The sequence below is a fragment of the Harpia harpyja genome, chromosome 12, assembly GCF_026419915.1.
Source record: "Harpia harpyja isolate bHarHar1 chromosome 12, bHarHar1 primary haplotype, whole genome shotgun sequence".
In the NCBI taxonomy this organism is placed as follows: domain Eukaryota; kingdom Metazoa; phylum Chordata; class Aves; order Accipitriformes; family Accipitridae; genus Harpia; species Harpia harpyja.
In genome coordinates, this window is record NC_068951.1 from 33,932,338 (window position 1) to 33,951,166 (window position 18,829).

General features: G+C 49.0%; 1 protein-coding gene across 1 annotated transcript in view; it reads left to right on the forward strand.

Moving 5' to 3' along the window:
- The window catches only part of DIS3L2 (DIS3 like 3'-5' exoribonuclease 2), a 196,262-nt gene that overhangs the window by 148,505 nt on the left and 28,928 nt on the right, over positions 1-18,829 (forward strand). The window contains 1 exon segment of the mRNA XM_052803032.1: positions 8,123-8,202. Coding sequence (XP_052658992.1) covers positions 8,123-8,202 — 80 coding nt within the window.

Consider the following 18,829-nt stretch of genomic DNA (forward strand, 5'->3'; position numbering starts at 1 on the left):
GTTTTGCTTTTGTTTTAAAATTGGTGTATGTGTAGAAAATACTTTTCACTTCATTGACAGTTCCCTAGTGGTCTAGAGCATACAGTGCAGTGTCACAATTCATTAGCTTCTGAAGAAGGTATTTTTAATCCACCAACGTAAACCCTTTGCAATTGTATAATCTGTATTTCAGTCATGTGGTTTCCTAATCATGATCTAGATAATGAGCTCATCCAGTTTATAAATTATAAAGTGAACGGAAGTATTCAGCTCTTCTTTCTAAATAAATCTGGATCCAATCGTGGATTGCATTCGAAACCTCCAATGCAGGCAAGTGTGAATGCTTAAAAATAAACTCATTTGCAGTTTACATTTTTGCCAGGCAGTGAAAGTTGTCTCCTGCCCCATCTTTCTAGAAAGGCTCTTCAGCTTTCACTTGCAGCTGTGAAATAAAAGCCAAGGGTATGATGCCAGCTTGCCATTTTGATGACAGCATCTGCGTGTCTTTGCAAAGGATCCGGCCATGCTTCTTTCTGGTTTTGCTGTACTGCCCAACCACCTGTAGCAGAGGTTTTGAGGACCACTAGATAACAACAGAGCAGCCCTCGTATGTGCTAGGGAACACGTGTTTGTGACTTCACTCCCGTGATGGGAACACCCCAGGGTCCCTGCTGCATCCCAGAGGAGATGTTTGGAGAGCCAGACCTACTGCAGCCTGTGGGATAATTTAGTAATAGTTTATTGTGTAAAGCTAATCCCATCAGGGATTCACTGGCTTTGCGTGTATTTTATGCAGTTATATAATGCAGGCAGCAGCAGAGGAGAGGAATAACATCTGAGTAATCTATGGGATTGTAAAATAGAAATGAGCAGAGGGATTCAGGCCAGAGTAATACCCCAAATGAGTTTCACTTCCTTGTCCTAGGCTGGGTTTCAGGTTGACATTGTCCTTTAGCCACATGCATGGATCTTGTAGCCTGTTAACAGAGGTATTTTGCTGGCTAATGTCCTGAGAGGGAAGAGGTGTTAGAGAGATGTGCGGCTTGGGTGGTGCAGGATGAGTAAAACTCAAGGTGATGTGTTGTTGCAACTAAGAGAGAACCTTTCTGCATGGGAGACCTCAAAACTGAAAGGTAAAGCAGGAATGGAGAGGAGGTCTCACCCCCAGAAATAAGTCACCCTTTGTTCTGCTGCCCATTTACACCCAGTTGTTCTTCTGTCCTCTGAAAGGGGGCAAGGCTGGCAAGGAGTTTCTGCCAAACACAGCAATGTCATCTCACACCCAGGAGCTCCAGGACATGTGGGTTGGCTGGCTGTGGAGCATGCTGGGTGCCCAGCATATTCCTTGCTGATTCCTTCTTGCGCCTGCTCTGCATTTCAGTTTGGGGGTTGAGATGTCTCAGGAGTGGTGACAGGAAGGTGAGGCAGGAAGAGGGCAGAAGAGCAGCTGCCAGTGATGTCCCCTTCCGAGCACCCTTTCCCTGAGGAGCAGGCTTATGGGACAGCTGATTTTACCTCTCTGCTTTTGTCTGTCTTCTGGGGATAGGCCATGCTGAGGATAGAGGGCAGCAGGGACGGCTTCAGGAGCCTCCTAAAGAATTAAACCTTCATCTGGAAAATGTGCATTTAGGGATGAGGAGAAGAGGTCTCACTGAGGAGGCAATGGGTGAGATGGGACCAGTTTGGGACCAGTTCAGGACTTCCAACCAGTAGCAACAGCAGTCCTGTAACCAGGTGCTGAGATTGACCAAACATTTGCTGTCTGCAAAGCTGAAAGGGAAGGACCACCCCAACCCAATGTGAGAGGTAACTAGTTGAGCTGGTAACAAGTTTCCTTGCCTTTCCTCTTTTTCCACTGTAGGACTTTTGGTCTCTCCTTTATTACCTCCATCCTGTCCTTACCACATGTTCTTCAGCCTCTACCCAAGGTCTTTCTCCAGCAACTTCGAACTGCAGCAGAAATAGAAAAGCTCGTAGAAGGAGAAGTGCTTTGGTCTCAAGAGCAGCTTCTTTAAGTGAAAACACAGCTGTGAGGTTTGCAGCCTGCGCTTCTGTAAGGGCTCGTTCAGCCGGCACAGCCAGCACCACTGCAGTCCTTCCAACATGCAGGAATTGGGAAATCCATTGTGAACAAGATTGAGTTTGATGGCCTGCGTGGAGGCAGATGGATGTATTTTTAAGGGACGAGGTGCCAGAAAACTCTGTGATTATGTTCCTGGAGCATGGCTCATTTTTCGTGGTTTTAAAAGTGAGTGTCAGGACTTCAGGGCTATTTTTTTTCAGGTCAAAACCGAAGTTTGGGCGGGGCATAAAAACCTGCTTGATGACTAAGTTTATTCTTAAAAAGCTTTCTAGAGCTTGCTGGAGAGGGGAGCCTTTATTCCAAGAGGGAGCTGATACCAGTCTTCTTGGACTTCCATGCAAATGGAGTTAAAATTGAATGAGTGCTAAGGGTGGAAAAGAACCCCTGCCTTTTAGGAGACTGTTCTCAGTGTAATCTTTAGATCCAGTCCTCTGGTTTTTGTCTTTGAGGCCCATGTTCTGCCTCTCCTCCTTTGCCTGGGTGAACTCTTTCTGCTTGAATACCCCACCACATCGGTGGAATTACCTTGAATGGTTATAACCAAGGCTGGCTGAAGCATGCCCTTACATCACCCCAGAACTGGGATATCTGAAATCTTTGACCAGGTTACTCGGCTGAACCGATAATACCTCTCTGATACAGTGTATGTGTAGAGAAAACTTTTTGTCTAATGATGGAGGTTTGCTGCTCGGAGCCAAGGCTGGGAACGGGGGGATCCAAGCCAAACCTTTTACTCAAGGGGCATGCAGAATTTGCCCAGTCAAGTCAATATAGGTACTGGCACCGTTTCAGCAGCCAGAAGGCTGCTCTTCGTGCTCCCTCCTTGTTGGAGCTACCAGGCTTTATCGCATGACTGGGCCCCTAATTGCTGCAGGTCTAAAACTTTCTTTAAAATGAGGATGGCTGCTGGCTGCACTGAAGCCCAGGCAAGCCTGGAGGTCCATGCCAGCGTTAAGCACTGCTCCCCCTTTCTGAAAAGCCTCTTTCTGGCCTTGGTGGAGGAAGCCCCAAGATGTAGGCAGCTTCCCCAACACCCCCCACCAAGGCCTGTCTGCCTGAGCAGGGCATTGGGTCCCTGCAGGGTTCAGGAGCACAGAGCTGTCAGCGCACTGAAGGACAGCTGTCCCGAGCCCTTCTGCTTTTGCTGGTGTCTTGTGTCTGTGCGCTGGTTTAGTGTCTGCTCACCACTGTTGGGGGGGGAACCCTTGAGTGCAGATGAAGCATGTCGCTGTCTGATGGATGGAGGAACAAGGTGGAGCAAGGAGTATCCCACTGTGAGCCAACTGCATCCTCTGCTGGGTTTAAGGATGTAGGAATAAAGAGTGGGAGGATGTTACTAATCCAAAGAGCGGAGCCATTGCACAAACAATTGTTACGTGCACACAGCCCTCAGTGCCCTGTGACCACTGTGGACAGGAGTTGACTTTCCTCAAGATGACTTTCCCCAAGGAGGTGGCATTACTTTCACCTCAAGCCTGCAGTATGTGCCACCAAACATTACCAAGGATCAGCCATGTGCAGGGAGTACATGCTTTTGCTCCATTGACCAGTCACAGGATAGCGTGCCCACACCTGCTTGGTACCTTAGGTACGATACTCCCCTCCACAGAGCCAATGATGTCCTGCCCATCAAACAGCCTGCCCCAGCCCCTTTGAATTTCAGCGCCCTGCTCCTCTTCTGTTTGCGTGTATTGCAATTGTGTCTGGTGGTGAGCGAGCCTATCCTTCACTGTATCCACACAGATCCCAATTACTCCTTTTGACAGCTCTTATTCACACACCTCCCTGTGCCTCTGACATCTCAATTATTGATGGGGCTTGCCTGGTAGGCAGCACTCTGTTCTCAGCATGGCTACGTTCCAGCTCCCTTTCCCATTGAGTTCATGCACACACCATGCCGAGCGTTTCTTTATGTGCAAAGCTATTGAAGTGGAAAGGGATCTTTATTAGCGTGTGAGTTCCAGGGCTACGCAACCGAAGGGGGCAGTGCAAGCCAAATCACGCCGCAGTACGTTGCTGGGAAATTTCCTCTCCCCCTCCTCTCCCAGTGAAGCCCAGCAGTGTCTTGTAAAGTGAAGTGATCTCATATGTTTAATGGTGAAGATCCCTTGATCTGATGAGGCTTCCTTGTGATGGGGTCACCCTGCACTTGCATTTCTGTAAGAAACCTCAGTCCCCCATTGCCCCTACAGGCATAAAATGCAGCATTTTGAAGAGCAGTGCCCTTTCCTTTGTCTTGGTATTAGTTTGTTTGCTGGCTTTACAGCAAGCCTTTGCGTTCTGACAAGGAGCACTGACACACAAAAAAGGAGCTTCAAAGTAGCACGTGGTGTTGGAGCAACGTTGTCAAATTGGTTAAGAGTTAAAGCTCTGCCAGAGGGACAATTGCAAAAGGCTGCTCATTTTGTAGGACTTCGTGTATCTGGGAGGCTCTGGATGTCTCGTGACATTGCTGTAGCAGAAGTCAGATAGGAGGAATGATAAAGTGGTCGATCAGCTCCTGACATCTCTCTTGCCCCCAGCCTTGCCCTGCACCCTTCTTTGATTCAGAAGTAACTAGAGGTTTTGTGCTTAGTGAACGAAGGCAAAGAGCAAGGGTGGCAGCTGGAGAAGATGGGACCAGAGAGAAGCAGCAGTGTAGGGTGTGCAGAGAGCTGGGAAAGGACTCTTGAGTTTTGTTCTCAGAGATCTGTGGCAGCAGGCACCTCATAAATTAGCTTTAGCATGAGAGGAAAAATCTGTGGAGCAGACCTTCCAAAGCACCGAGGTTCTGGGGAGCGCAAGTGCCTTTGCAGCTGAGCAGGGCCGTGAAGTGAGCATGTGTCTGAGAGTGGTCAGTGGAGAACTCCTGTGGCTCCAACGGCAGAGAGGACCCAACTACATGATATCGAGTGGATATAGACAACCTTTTCAAGCTTAGTAGGAAGCCTACAGTCTCTGCATCCCAGTGTGCCTCCTGGCAGCACTCAGCTAGTCCTTCTCGACCTGCCTTACCCCCTCTTTCCACCCTGTGATGAGTTTTGCCTGGGGGCTCTGTGCTCCCTGCAGACCAAATGCCACCAAATGAGCAAAAGCAGCCGAAGCGTTGCTGGTGGCCACAGAGTCAGAGCTTGGCTGTTCATTCGGAGTCTGTAAGGACTCCTGGCCTGGGTGACAATCACAGGTCCCCTCTTTGCCCTCCTGGCTGGCCACAACAGTGCATCAGCAGGGCAGATCTGCAGAAGAGCAGGGTTTTGAGCATCAGCGACAGCACAGCTGCCTTGAGCTATGGTTGCTGAGACAGACCTTTAGTTACATGTCTCTCTGTGTGACAGCCTGACCCTGACGTTTCTCTGAATGGGGTCCTCTTGTCACTGTGGGTGACAGCAGCATCCTCTTGCCTGAGAGTATTACCCCAGATGGTCAAGCTGTGTACAGTTACTGTCCACGTTACACAGGCCTTGTTGGCACTGGCGGGTAAGCAGAGACGGCCGAGCCTGCCAAACAGGGTGTGTTTTATTTGTCTGGAATACCATGAACAGACAAAGAAGGGTTAAAATAACAGAAAGTTGAAAACCCATTATCTCTGGGAACTGTGATCTTTCCTTTTTGGGTAGGCGGGTTCCATGGGACCCCATCCCCCCAGATAGTGGAAAGGTCACCCTCCCATACCTGATTGCCCCACAGCTTTCCCCAGCAGCCTGTCCAAACAAGGCTGTTTTCCTTCCAAGCCCTTTTCCTTCCTTCCCTTCCCCTGGACTTGTCTCCTTGCACAGAGCTGGCTCCAGCTCCGGCTCCGGCTCCGGGTGGTGCTGGGGGCCCAGAGCCCAGGTGAGCTGTAACCAGAGATGCTCGGTTACTGCAAGCCTGAAGCCCACTTACCTGAGAGCTGCAAATGAGAGGCTCAGGCACTCCTGAGTTTGCCCTGATCAGAAATATTGTTGAAAGTGGCCAAAGCCACGCTTTTGCCTGATTTGCACTTTCTTTTGTGTTTCTTCTCTAGCGACTCTGCAGTGTGGTCCCCTTTCCTCAAAGCACAGGACCAGGTAGAGCTGTGCCCGAGATAACTGCTGTCCCTTTTGCCTCAGAGTTGCTTTCTAATACTCTAGCAGGAAAGCTTTGGAAAACCTGGCCCAGAAAAATGGCTTTGGGCAGTTCCCAGTTCCTCCTTCAGTTCCCCAAACCAGGGCAGCTCACCTGGGGGACTCTGGTTATGGATAAGTGACATTTGCCTGTGCCACAGCAAGGCGATCATTTGTCTCCCTTGAGGATGTGGCTTGTTTCTAACTGACCTCCTGCTCCCATAGGGTAGCTGCCATGTGCCGTCATAGCATCTGGAAAGGCTGGAGCTGCAGGCTGGCTTCATGGATCTCGACAACAAACGTTCCCAGCTGGCCCTGCTAGTCCTGCCTTTGGCACTGGTCTCCAAAATGGATCTGAGGAATCTGCTAAGCTGTATATAGATCACAGCTTGCAGGAAGGGGTAGTTGTAGAGAGCATAAGAGGTTGCCATCTGGACAGCGATTTGAATTGTGATACTTGTACCATGGACACGTGCAAAGCACAGATATGAGTGATACATGCTGTCGCAGGAGTGTGCATTTCAGAATGGCTTACAGAGTTAGGGGCATAGAAGTCAAGGGAGATCAGTTGGATTTGGCCTCAGTCTGGTACGGAGTTCTTAATGCAGTAACCGAGATGGTGAATTTTTCGATGATTTCATGGTATGCGGTTTTATTTGGGTCAGTGAGAGCACAGCGTATGACTTTGCTGCCCTTTAGGGAAGAGAAAATCAGTGCACCGTCTAATGATTCAGCACACAGGGTTTCTTAACAGCCTACAGGAGAAAGATGTTTTAATTCTGCATTCACTCCTGAATAAGCCGTTAATTTGACTTAGCAATTTTCTTGGAGCCCAGAGGAGAGGAGTCTGTGATCAAATGGAGTGGCTCAACACTGCTCTCTCCTCCTTTCCCTGTTTAAGAGATTGTGCTCATCATAACAAACCTCCTTCAACTTTTAGCCCTTGGGATGGTCTTCCCAGACCATTTCAAGAGTCCTGCATGATCCAGCAGTGGTAAAAACCCTGCTGTTAGTATTCTCTGTGACCCAAAAAGGGCCAAATCGCTTAGCGCATAAAGACCACAGCTACCTCCTCTGAAGGATGCTGCCCCTCTTACCCAGACTGCTGGCTCCTGGTCAGGGTGTGCAGCCCTTTTTGCAGAGCCCAGGGGCTGCACCTCATGGCTGCAGGAGCTGGTGGGACACTGCTCTGGGGGCCAGCAGCCTTCCCCTGGGGAATGAGGGGCTGCTCAGATGTGCAGGGCTGTTGCAGGGTTCAGCCCCATACTGTTATCAGTGTATAAAATCACTGGAGACATTTTCAGCAAAAAAATCTTCATGCAGAACCGTTCTGTTGCTTGTTGAAAGAATTAATTTTTCCTCCTTAAATAAAATGAGCCGTGTTTGAAATCTGAAAGCGCTTGCTGAACACCTTCTTGGAGCTGCAAAGAAAGCAGCTTCCAGGTCACATCATAGCCTCCTGCCGGACGCGGATCCAAACTGCAAACCCTTCTAACAGCTCTTTAATAACTCTGCACAGAAGGAAAAATCTGTCACCTTTCCCTCTGTGGTTTCTCCTCTGTTCTAATGCACTGGAGAAAGGAGATGGAGCCGGGAAAGTTTTCAGAGAAAGACTCGTGGGAACTACAGCTGCTGATGGAGAAGACTCATTTCTTTAGTGTCTGAGGGGAACCGCAATCGCTTTGGTGAAGGGTGGTGTGTGTGGGTGGGTTTGGAGGGGTGAACCGTTATGACCCATGCATTTCAGAAGAACCACAAACACTTTATAGTAACAAAGGGTGGAAAAAGCGAGAGGTTTCTGCAACACATATGACTTTTCCCTGAGGTTTGGAACCCTGCGGTATGTTCCAGGCCACGGTGTTTGCGTGTCAGTCTTGGTGAGTTAAGCTTTCTCCCACAAGCCTCACTTGAAGTTGCTGTGATGACTGAGAGCCTAAAATGTTGCTTTTTTTTTTCTCTCTTTCTTTTCATTCTCCCCCACCCCCTCTTCTCTCTGCAGTTGAAGCTCTCATTTACCTTGGACCAGGAGAGCGGGATGCCTCAAGGCTGTTATATCTATCAGTACCGGGACAGCAACAAGTAAGTCCCATGGAAGATGACATGCAGCAGATAGGGGAAGGTGCATTGAAAGGAGACTGCCCTGCCTTCTGGCAGAGTGATCACAACTGCTTGTACCACTTAAAAGTAGATTAAAGCAGGCTTCAGGCTTGACCTGAAACCAGGAACAGCTCCTGTAAAGGCCAGATCCTTTAAAATGCACGAGGCCCTGCAGCCCCCTTTTCTCTGCAGCATTTAAAAGCTGATTTTATTTGGCTGAAAGGCCAGCTCTTGGGTACCACGGGCTCTGGCAGAACTCATCCAGGATTTGCCCAGGGGTGTTTGCAGCTCAGACCCTGCACCCTGGGGTGACTCTGGGAGTGTGGGCTGGGGGTAAGCATCCAAAGGCTGCAGAGCACTGAAGAGAGCAGCCCTCACCTCTGCTCAGCTAGAGACACACAGCACCCTATTCTCTCTGCTAAAACTCCTGCATGGGTTCACTGAGTGGCCTTTCATTTGTGGTACTGTAGCCCCAGCGCAGCCATGTGCTCTGTTTTTATAAGGTGCTGTATGATATTCAAGCTTTGGATGTGTTTGGGGCAGAGAGTCCTGAATTTCTAGGTATTCTGCCTATTTTTACTAGCTGCTGTAGTGAATTGGCACCCAAGATGTTTTTATTTCAAATCACATTCTCATTATCAAATTGACAGCAGCAGCACAGTTCAGGAGATTTCTGTGTTCGTGCTGGGTTATTTCGCCTGAATACCAGCATGTCATAAATCCTTAGCCTGTTATCTCCACCCATATAGTTCTGCTTCTTGCCAGTTATTGAAGGTTAACCTAAAAAAGGAGGGTATATGAAATTGTCAATGAATGGAACGGCCTGCAATTAGATCTGCTCTGAAATGCTGATGGGAACAGTCCTGATGAAGAAGAGGGACATCCACAAACAGCACCTACCCCTTTCTAAGCTGAGAAATCTCAGTGTTTAAAGTAGAAGGGAGGTCATTTCTGGGAGGATCCTTCCCACCTGTGGATGGACAATTAGCACACGGTATACAGTCCCATCCCAAGTATCCCAGCTCCAGAGGCATGGATGAGCAGAGTTGGTACCTCCAGCACCACCAAGCTAACAGGGAAACGTGCAGTTCAGCGCCAAAGCATAAAATCAACAAGGGAAGAGCATTTGTTTTTGAGGTTTTTAAAGGCGGTGGCACACAATGGACAGCAAGGAAAGGAAAACCCCCAGACCTATTGGGGTTTGTTAAGGATGTTTATAGATCCAGTGTTTCTGATTGTGTGGCGTATATCTCAAAAATCAGCAGCCGCGTTTTTTTCTGCCACAGACCCTCCTCTCCCCGGGCTCCGGTGGGTGTTTTGTGCCATTGTTTGAGGAAACTCTGGGGACGGGAGTGGAACTATTTTGTTTAAGCGCTCAGGCCAATAGCAATTCCGCTTGGAAACCTTGCTTTTAGCTGTGAGTGGTTCAGCATGTGACATAGTAGCTGCGGCATGTTGACAGCTGTTGATTTAGAGATGTATGGCTGTGACCTGCATTTCTGGCAAGTGTGGGAGCCGAGCTACACCGAGCCATGCCAGCCTGGATCATGGGTTGGAAAAATACAGTGAGGGCAGGATGAGTGGGATTGCAAGTAAGCCCAGACTTCGTGCATGTCAGATGGATCCAAACTGCAATTATACGTCCCTGTGGGGCCTCGTGCTTTGTATTTTATAGTTTGCTTGACCAGCCTGGGGGGAGCAGGATCCCATTTCCCAGGGAGAGCCTCACTAAGTTTGTGCACATGCTTATCCCTCTAAACCTTGTGCATGCACCATCCTTGGCTGGTGAACTGAAGCCTGAAGGCCTGTGCTACAGCTGACATATTCTTGCAGGTAAAGTGCCCTTGAGCCAAATATGTGCTCGGTTCTCGTTGTACCCTGGGTAATTTTGGAGGAGCTCACGTGCGCCATGGCTTTATTGGTGACAGAGAGTTGCATTTGAATAGTTGTAGTGAAGCACTGGATGTGGCTTCTGCTCAGCCAAGCAGAGACCGTACTTCTCAAGCCCTGGGCTTTTCATAGGCTTAATTTGTTACCCATACAAAAGCATGGCCTTTGTCATGATAATTTTTCCTTAGCAATTTCCCAGGGTAAATTGTAAGCCTTGCACTCTCCCAAGCCTAGTCAGGCTTTGATGGTACTCATCAGGACCCAAGGGGATAACAGCTCTTCTGCATCCCGCTAAAGATGTATCTAGAAGTTAAAGCAACGTAAAGTTTGTGTCTGCACCCTGTTTTGGAGCCATTTACAGCCCAGAGAAGAAATGTTGGCAACACACTGCAAGCTCATGCATGGGAAAGACCAGAAATGTGCACCCCGGAGCCCAGCGTCCTCTGCAGAGTGTTGGGTCTGGGACCTGCGCCAGGGACAGACTCACGGCAGGAGCGCAGGTGTGTGAAGCTCTCGAGCAGCAGCTTTAACAGGAGGAAGCTGAGGTGATCCCAGTCAACAGGAACCCATTCTGGCCTGGGGAGTGTGCCCGGTGCCCCGGAGATCTGTGTGAGTGGGGCTGTGCGTGGCAAGGCTCAGTGTCACGCTGGTCACGTGGAGGAGTGTCCCTTCCCCTCCAAGTGGCAAATGCTGTTCCAAGCTGCAGCCAGACGGGGCCACCGGAGAACAGCAGATACTGGCCTCCCACTTGCAGAACAAAGGACTGCAGCATTGCCGAAAGTGTAATTACCAGAGCAATTAAAATTTCTATTGCTTAGGCTAGAAGTGCAAGTACCATGCAGGCTCTTACAAGGGCAATCAGTTGGAATTTGTTCCCTTTAAAATGATAAAACCCTGCCAAGGAATTTTTGCCCGCTCCTGGCAGCTTCCCATTGCCTGCCTGCAGCAGCGTTCATGGGCACAACGCTCACCAGGTGCCCACTCCACTATTGCACCCTGGGTGCTGAGCACTTTGGGGAGACCAGACTCAGTGGAGCCTTGGGAGCCTTGGACTGAGAGCAGAAGAGGTGCTGAGCAGCCAGCTGCCGCCCCTTCACCCCCTGCTATAATATATTGGTATCCAATGGCACTTGATAGTCCCAGTAGCGATCCCAGTGCTATACACAGAGCCGAATGGAGGAGAGAGGCTGTCACTGCGCCTCTGGTCACAGGGGTGAGACTAGGGGACATCACTTCTCCCCTTTTTCCCTGCTGAGACCCAGACACTTTCCTCCCCTTGGCTGCCAGTCCTTCCCAGCCCTTCAGTTCTTCCTGGCTCCAGAGGAAATGACTTGACCTCACACAGAAGCAAGCAGTTTTAAGCCACGTTACTTAAATTTTGCCTAATGGGGATCAGTCAGTATAATCAACAGAGCACCAGACTGCTGCATTGGGCTGCTGTGGGACGGCTGTCCTGTGACAGGGACACCGTGCCCTGAAGTGTGGACAGCTGGTGGGTGATGTGTGCTGGGTGACGTTCGGAACAGGATCATATTGTCAGCCTTCACGTTGCCCCAGAGCAGTCACATCCAGGAGAGGACAGCCCTGCCAGCCATCCCGCGGTGTGACTACAGCACAAGTCGGGTGTTGAGGGTGGGATGGGCTTTCTGCCGCTGTCTCTGCGCAGGCTGGGTTTCTCTGGCCCCGCACAGGATCCAGTTGCAAAACCCAGCCAGGCAGTAAAAGACCATCAAGGCCATTCACATCCACCATGGCTCATGAATCCCATCTTACAACATGCATTCACTGGTCCCCGATCTAGGAATATGATACCAGCTGTGCTGAGGAAGCACCGTCTGCCTGCTCTGAAGCCTGCCTGCCCAGCATGGCTGGTCCTACTCTTGGCAGCGGGAAGGATGAGATCAATAAAGGTTACAGATGATCATGAAATACTTCTTCCAGCCCGCGTGCAGGAAGAGCCAAAGCCAACTTGAGATCCCCCTAGAAGAAATTAATTGTGAGGAGTTTAGTATGTTTTGGCTGTATCCAAGAAATAGAAGATTCAGTCTGTTTTCTGCATTCACTGTCACTATCCAGACACTTCTCTGGAGACCTCCTAGGCTCTGCTCACCTACCCACAGCAAGTCTGACCCTTCAAATGCCTTTGTCTTCCCTCCCAAGACTCTCTGATTACTGTCACCTTTCTCAGATGATGCAGTGCTCAGGGTCCCTGCCATCCCAGACCCACCAAGGACCTATAAATCCCTGTCAAGATTCATTCTGTTACGTGGGCCATATTTGCAGGGCGTTGTGACGCTTCCTTGTCCCCAGCCGGTTCCCCTCTAACATGGTTTTCCTGCTCCCTTAGCCTTCAGGTATTGGTCTCTTTTTGAGGTCCCTTCCTCACGTCACAGATGCCGCCTTTGCCAATAGACCAGCTTGCAGCTCGCCAATGAATTTCATTTTAATTCCTTGCTGCAGCTGGAGTTTGTGTCAAGATTACAAATTTGCAGTGGGGGCTTTCATGTTCTCTTCAGAGTAATTTCTAAACCCAAAGGAGCAACATCTCGTATAGAAGCACTTAGAGACCTCTTACAAAAGCAGTGTTGGAGTATTGATCATTTTTTCTCTCCAGGGACCCAGAGTATTACAGATAGAGCTGCTGTGCAGTGTAGCCACTTGCGGGCAGCACTACACAACTCTTCAGGATGAGAAGTGAAAAATAGCTCCAGTTGAAAGGAAAAGTGGTGCCCCCTTTTATATAGAGATCAATGATGCTTGGTACATTGGATTATCACTTAAAACACCAGGACTTCAAATGCCAGGGTGCATGCACTCCTGATGGTGACAGGCTCGTGATATATAATGCTGTTTGGGTTACCAACTGAGCTCCTCTGTGCAATCTTTTCATAAGGTGAATGTAATATCTGCGGTGATGTACCCAACATTACATCAGGAGAGCAGCCTATAATTATGCTTGAATTGTTTGAACGGGTTATTTGTCACTAACACATTAGCTTACTCCATTTATTGCTACCATTCAGGGCTGCAGCAGGTTTGGTATAAACAGAGCTTGGGTTATTTGGGTTTGGGCGGGGGGTATATTACTGAGTAGAGCAAAGGAGAATTGTTTGGAGTTTATTCTTTTTTGCTAGGAGAGCTGTTGACTGGGAGTGCTAGGAACAAAATATATAAAGCAGCTGACACAGCGTAACTGATTTGTTTTCAGATGTACTTCCCAGGTGTACAGCTCATGTGTTGGACTTTAGCATGGACCTGGTTGCTTTGCAATGAGCTGGCAGGTTTACCGTAGTATGTTTTGTTCCTTGTGAGAAACTGAGGCTTGCAGAGTGGGTTGTTTGTACAAGGAGCTGCTGCACAGCTCACACAGTCACTGGGTGCCTGACCTGCCTTATTACATGGTTGTTTCATGGCATGCATCCCAGCGAAGCAGCACTGCTTGTAGTGGTATAAAGGAAGTGGTCGTCTCCCCTGATGGTATCTGATTTTCTGGTTAGTGGTCAGCAAATACGTGCTCTGCCCTACTCTGACCTGCATGGCCAGGGAAGTCTCTGAAGGTGGCATCTTCTCTTGTTTGTCTTGTCTGGCAGACTGGGATTTCATGGGGTAAATCCATATACATGTAATCCCTTGACATCACAGGCTTGGATGGATGCTGTCTAGTAGCAGTTATTCACCTGAAGCTTATGAAATGCCTTGTTTAGATTTCAGATCAAAATAAAATTAATTCCTTTTCCAGAAATGGATCTGCCAGCCAATGTCAAAATCTCCAGGGTGGGATTTTCACTTTAGGGTGCCCCATTGGACAAGGTGGCTTAGCTGGGACAAGGCATGTCATGCTGCACCACAGTTCTGTAGGCGCACCTCTGTGCGTCGCTAGCTGTCTGCAAGCATTGCCCAAGTCTTATTGGATTGCAGGTAGCTGAGCTGCCCTGTGACTCTTTCCTGATGAGCTGTGCGAGGGTTTAGCTGTCTTTGGAGGCCACAGAAAAGCATCAGAGGTGGTTGGGGAAAGTAAGCCTGTGTTTTCATTGCTGAGAAGGAATGCCACCACTTTGATTGTAGCCACCTCCTGGGTTTAAGACTAAGCCAGGCCCCTTGGCTTGAAACACTACAAAGCTCTGGTGGAAGTGGTGTCTATGTGGATGAAAATAGGACTGGAAGCAAAATGCAAGCCAGGGCATGACTTAGCACTGTCCAGAAGATATACTCTACAAAAGAGAAGACTAAACAGGTTGGAGTTTTTCTTCTGATACCATGTCTTGTTTTTTGTTTGACTTACTGGCACTAAACTTTACCCAAGACAGCAGGTGATGTATATCCTTCACCTGCCAAAGGGTAAGCATTGAAGTTGGCCAGGCAAGGCTGGTGAATTATTCTGTCACTGTACCAGTCCTCCTGGTTTTGGCATTGGTTCAGTGTAGGGTAAATTGTGTAGGAGAATAAGTCTGGAGGTTGACCTTTAAAACTTCAAAAGATATGTAATCCTTCCTGCCTAAGGTATGAGCTCAGTTTTCTGTATGCCACAACCAAAGGCTGCTGGGACATATGCTGCAAAATAGCCTTTTTCACTTGAGACTTTGAGGAGCAGAAGGGACTTCTGTTCTTTCCTTGCAGAAGGGACCCTATGGCCATTTCTAGGTGAGGAAGAAGGCCTCTTACAAAAGGCTCTGCCCAGGTATTATTTAGCTGCTTTTCTTCACACAGACCTGCCGCCTCCTGCCACCCTGCCGCTTAATAACAGGTTTCCAATCCATCAGTGCTGTAGAAATAGTAACTGGCAACTCCTTGGAGTGTCAGTGTTATGTGGGGGCTGCAAATGGAAAAGGTGAGCAAGGAAACCCACCTTTCCCCTGAGCAAGTAGATGGGATTTGAAGATAACCTGACCCCTTCCAAATGAATGTTTGAAGCTTTCTTTGGTGGCCTACACAATATCCCACATCAACCAATAGCTCTCCCTCTAAATCCTCAACAGGGTACCAAAGCAGTCAGTGTGTGCTCCCACCCTCAAGGGGGAGGAAGGACTGGGCTCTTAAACCTGGGTAAGTGCAGGACCTCCCTGCTCTCCCTGGGTTGAATCAGCGGAGTTTGTCGTCTTATCTGTTTCAGACTGTTCGCTTGGAGAGGAGCTGTAAAACCTCCTTGTGTCAGTGTTAGATGTCTGGGTATTCGGTAGCAGTCAAGTAGGTGAGAAAATCAGCTGCAACTGTAATTGAGTCAGAGATGCTCTCTCCGTGTGTCATCTCTGGAGATCTGTTTACATATCCATTTGCTTAACAATATGTTTGGAAGCCCTCAGCAAGGTTTTAGCACCATTTCCCTGGCCTATATATGTCTGACTAATGCCCAAGGCAGTGAGCTATATCTGGACTAGAACTGCTAACCTATGGATCTGGGTTTTCTTAGTAGCCCTGAATCAGATGGGTCTCTGATTAGCCCGTAGGTACATGGGAGAGGACAGATCTGACGTGGGAAAGAGTGAATAATAGTCCTTCCACAAGAAGCACCTCTCAATTTCGTCTTGAACCCAAGTTGCTGGATTGATTTTGTGTTGACGAAGGCCCTCTCCTGAGCTGAGATCTGGCTAGAAAATCACCAGACCCCCTAGCCATCCCTCTCCCAGCAGGATTTCTAGGCATACTTTTTTTGTAACAAATATGGAAAAGGAGCCCTTGTTTTGACTTGGTCTCTGTGTCCTTGAATGTATAGTCATAGTGCAGAGTGACTTCTCTGCCAGGTATAAGTTTTGCTGTCCACCCTGTGATGTTACAAGCAGGGAGCACTGGGACCAGCGGGCAAGTGCATGTGCCACTGTATTTTGCTTTGTTAGGGTGTGCTTTAGGTACAGACTAATGGTGGAAAGTTGCATGCAGCGGCAGGCAGTGAAGTAAGACCAAAGATGATGAAGGGAATGCTGAGTACTCGGAGCATGTGTTGTGCTGGCGGTGATGAAGGATGCTCTGCTTGAAGATAGACCTTTCAGTTCTCCTCGCCAACCTGCTGTTTGATCTGCGCTTTCTGCCTGCAGAGAGCGAGGGCTTTCAGTTTGCTGTGGGCAGGACCTCTACGGTCTGTTCAGCACTAAGTACCTTCGTTTCCCAGGGGATCGGCAACGTAAGCTGGAGTAACCGGGTGGATTGTCAGCCAGCTGGGATTGCTCTCTCGTAAAGAGCTACTGGCTGAAAGCTGAAGCATTCAGACTGGAAATAAAGCACACATTTGAAAGGCAAGAGAGATTAACCACTGGCAAATTTCCCAAGACAAGACCAGGGAATTCTCCGTCTCTCAAGGACAAGTGCACTTCTGGAAGGTGTTTTAGACCCTACAAGTCAGTGGATTTAACGGAGCAGTAGCTACCTGAAGCCCTCCAGGCACAGGAGGTCAGCTGCTGGAATAATCCTCCCAGTCTTAAATTCCTGGCACACTGCTCTGTGTTAATGTAAAGGATCCGCTTCGCACTGACACCACTCGCTTCTTTGCAAAGTTACGTTTTGCCAGCTGCCGGGCCTGGAAGAACAGGGCATTTGCTTTGAGTCCTGCCCTCTCTCCACGTACTCTGCCAACCTGGGCATTCAGTGTACCTTATTGTTTGAAATTATGTCCTCACAAATCAGAGGGTGAGAGTGGAAGCATCTCTCTCCTTACCCCCTCCCGAGCAGGAAGGGTGAGCAGTTCTACTTTTCCAGCTACTGCTGTGCTTTGCTCTGGGTCCTGCTGCTTTTTCTATGTTTTTTCCACAGTTCAGAGCAGCTAAATCAGTCTGGCAATGGACTCCATTCCCTCTACACCTCCCTGCTTCTTCTCCATTGAAAAATGGAGCTTCAAATCACAAGCATGTTTTGTGTGCTCAGCTCCTCGCTGTGTCAAGGTCACCCTGAGTGGGGTTCCTGTTACAGCTTAGCATTTTCACCTCTTTCAATTTGCCATGCATTAGTCAATCTGGAGCCTAATGGATTTGTAACCTGACTTCGCCTGTATCGTCTGAGATGTTCCCAGCAATGTAAGAGGATTTGGGCACAACTTCCTTTCAAGTTAATGGAAAGATCTTGCTTGGAAGGAACCTGCTTGAGGATCTGAGTGTACTTTGCATTAATGTTTCCATTAATTTTAATGGGAGATGGTTCTAAATTCCTCAGATCAGCTTTGAACATCTTAAATTTTGTGTCCTTCACCTGTCATCTAAAGTGGGGCTGATGAGCAGAAGCACCCTTAAATGAGCGGCATCGTTCGTTATTGGCCAAGATGTCCTGTAAGTTTTTCTGCCTCTGTTGATCTCTCTGGAAATATCCTGTTCGCCGGTGACCCCAGTGGACCCCTCACCAGCTCACCACACGCAGGCCAGGAGGTCCAGGGTCAGCTCCCAACTCAGAGGCTGTCCCTTGCATGGTCTCTGACAAGTCACGTTGTCTGTCTCTGCTCCACCGCTGTCTGTAAAGCAGAAAAGAGCAAGAGTCCTCTGGGACTTTTTTATTAGCATTTATAAAGCACTTTGCGATCATCAAACAGGAGGGAATAGAGGAAAGTGAACTTTTATCGTTGCCACTCAAGTCTCAGTTACTGCAAAGCTCTGCTGCCTTGGGCACGATTACCTGCCACACTTCATTTGGCTGGTACAGGCCTGCCTGCCTGCCTGCATGTGGTGCAGAGCCCTGCCTGGGTTTTAGCCTGTGTAAGGTCTTGTCTGGCTTTACTGCTTCTGTGGGGCCATGCTACTCTTGGCACTGGCCTTGTGAGCTGAGCAACTCGGTATCCCCTGCTTCCCCTCCCTCTCTCCCTGCTCTCTGCCCTCCTGCTCGGCAGTTAACTTTGACAATTGAACACAGCAGTGATTAACTGTTACCGAGCATCTCTCGCTGATCGGATCGCTGCTCGCTCCTGCCTCATTCAGCAGAGCTCTTGCCTCCTTCTGGGCTGCCAGTAGGTATTTCTTTCCATCTCCGACTGAGCTGAGCAGAGACCCGCATCCCGACTGCTCATCGCATCCCCCATCCCCCTGGTGAAAGCCGGCCATGGCAGAGTTCTTGTACATGTTGCATCTCTGGCATAATCTCATTTTGCTCAGACAGTCCAGGTTAGACAGCCTGATGTAGTAAAAGAGTTGATGCAAACCCTACTCATCTCAACGTAATCAAGTTAGTGAGCAGCTACACGTGCAGTTGTCCTGGCAGACAAGAAAGACCACAGTGGCTTGGCCCCACTTGCAGTACCCCTGGAAGGACTTTGTGGTCGAATAGGACCTAGAGAGGTGGGGAGGCAGCTCTGTTGCAGTAAAACAGGGCACCTGTTGGAGAAGTCATCTTATTAATGAATTTTTCATGCTTTATTTAAGCTCAGTGCTCGTTTGCAGTCTTGCTGCCAGACAGGCACTGTCTGGTGCGGTGCCACTTGCCTGGCAATGTGGGGCTGGGCACAAGTGTCCAGGTTACAGGGGAGCAGGCAGGGTCCACCATACTCAAAGAGATCTGGTGTGACTTGTTTGCAGCGTAAAGCAGGAGAGGCTGGGACCTGGCTGCCCGTGTTTGCACGCTCACTCCCAGCCAGGCCAGCCTGGGGTCAGTTCCAGCCCCCAACAATTAGCGAGACAGATTGAACCTAGATCGATCTGTCTACTTTCACAGAGTGAGCCGATTCCAGCAAGAAATTCTGCTTTCCCTCTGTCTCCATGTTAAAAGGAATGAGACCTTGTCAGATTTCTGGGTAAATGGGAAGCACAGGGCA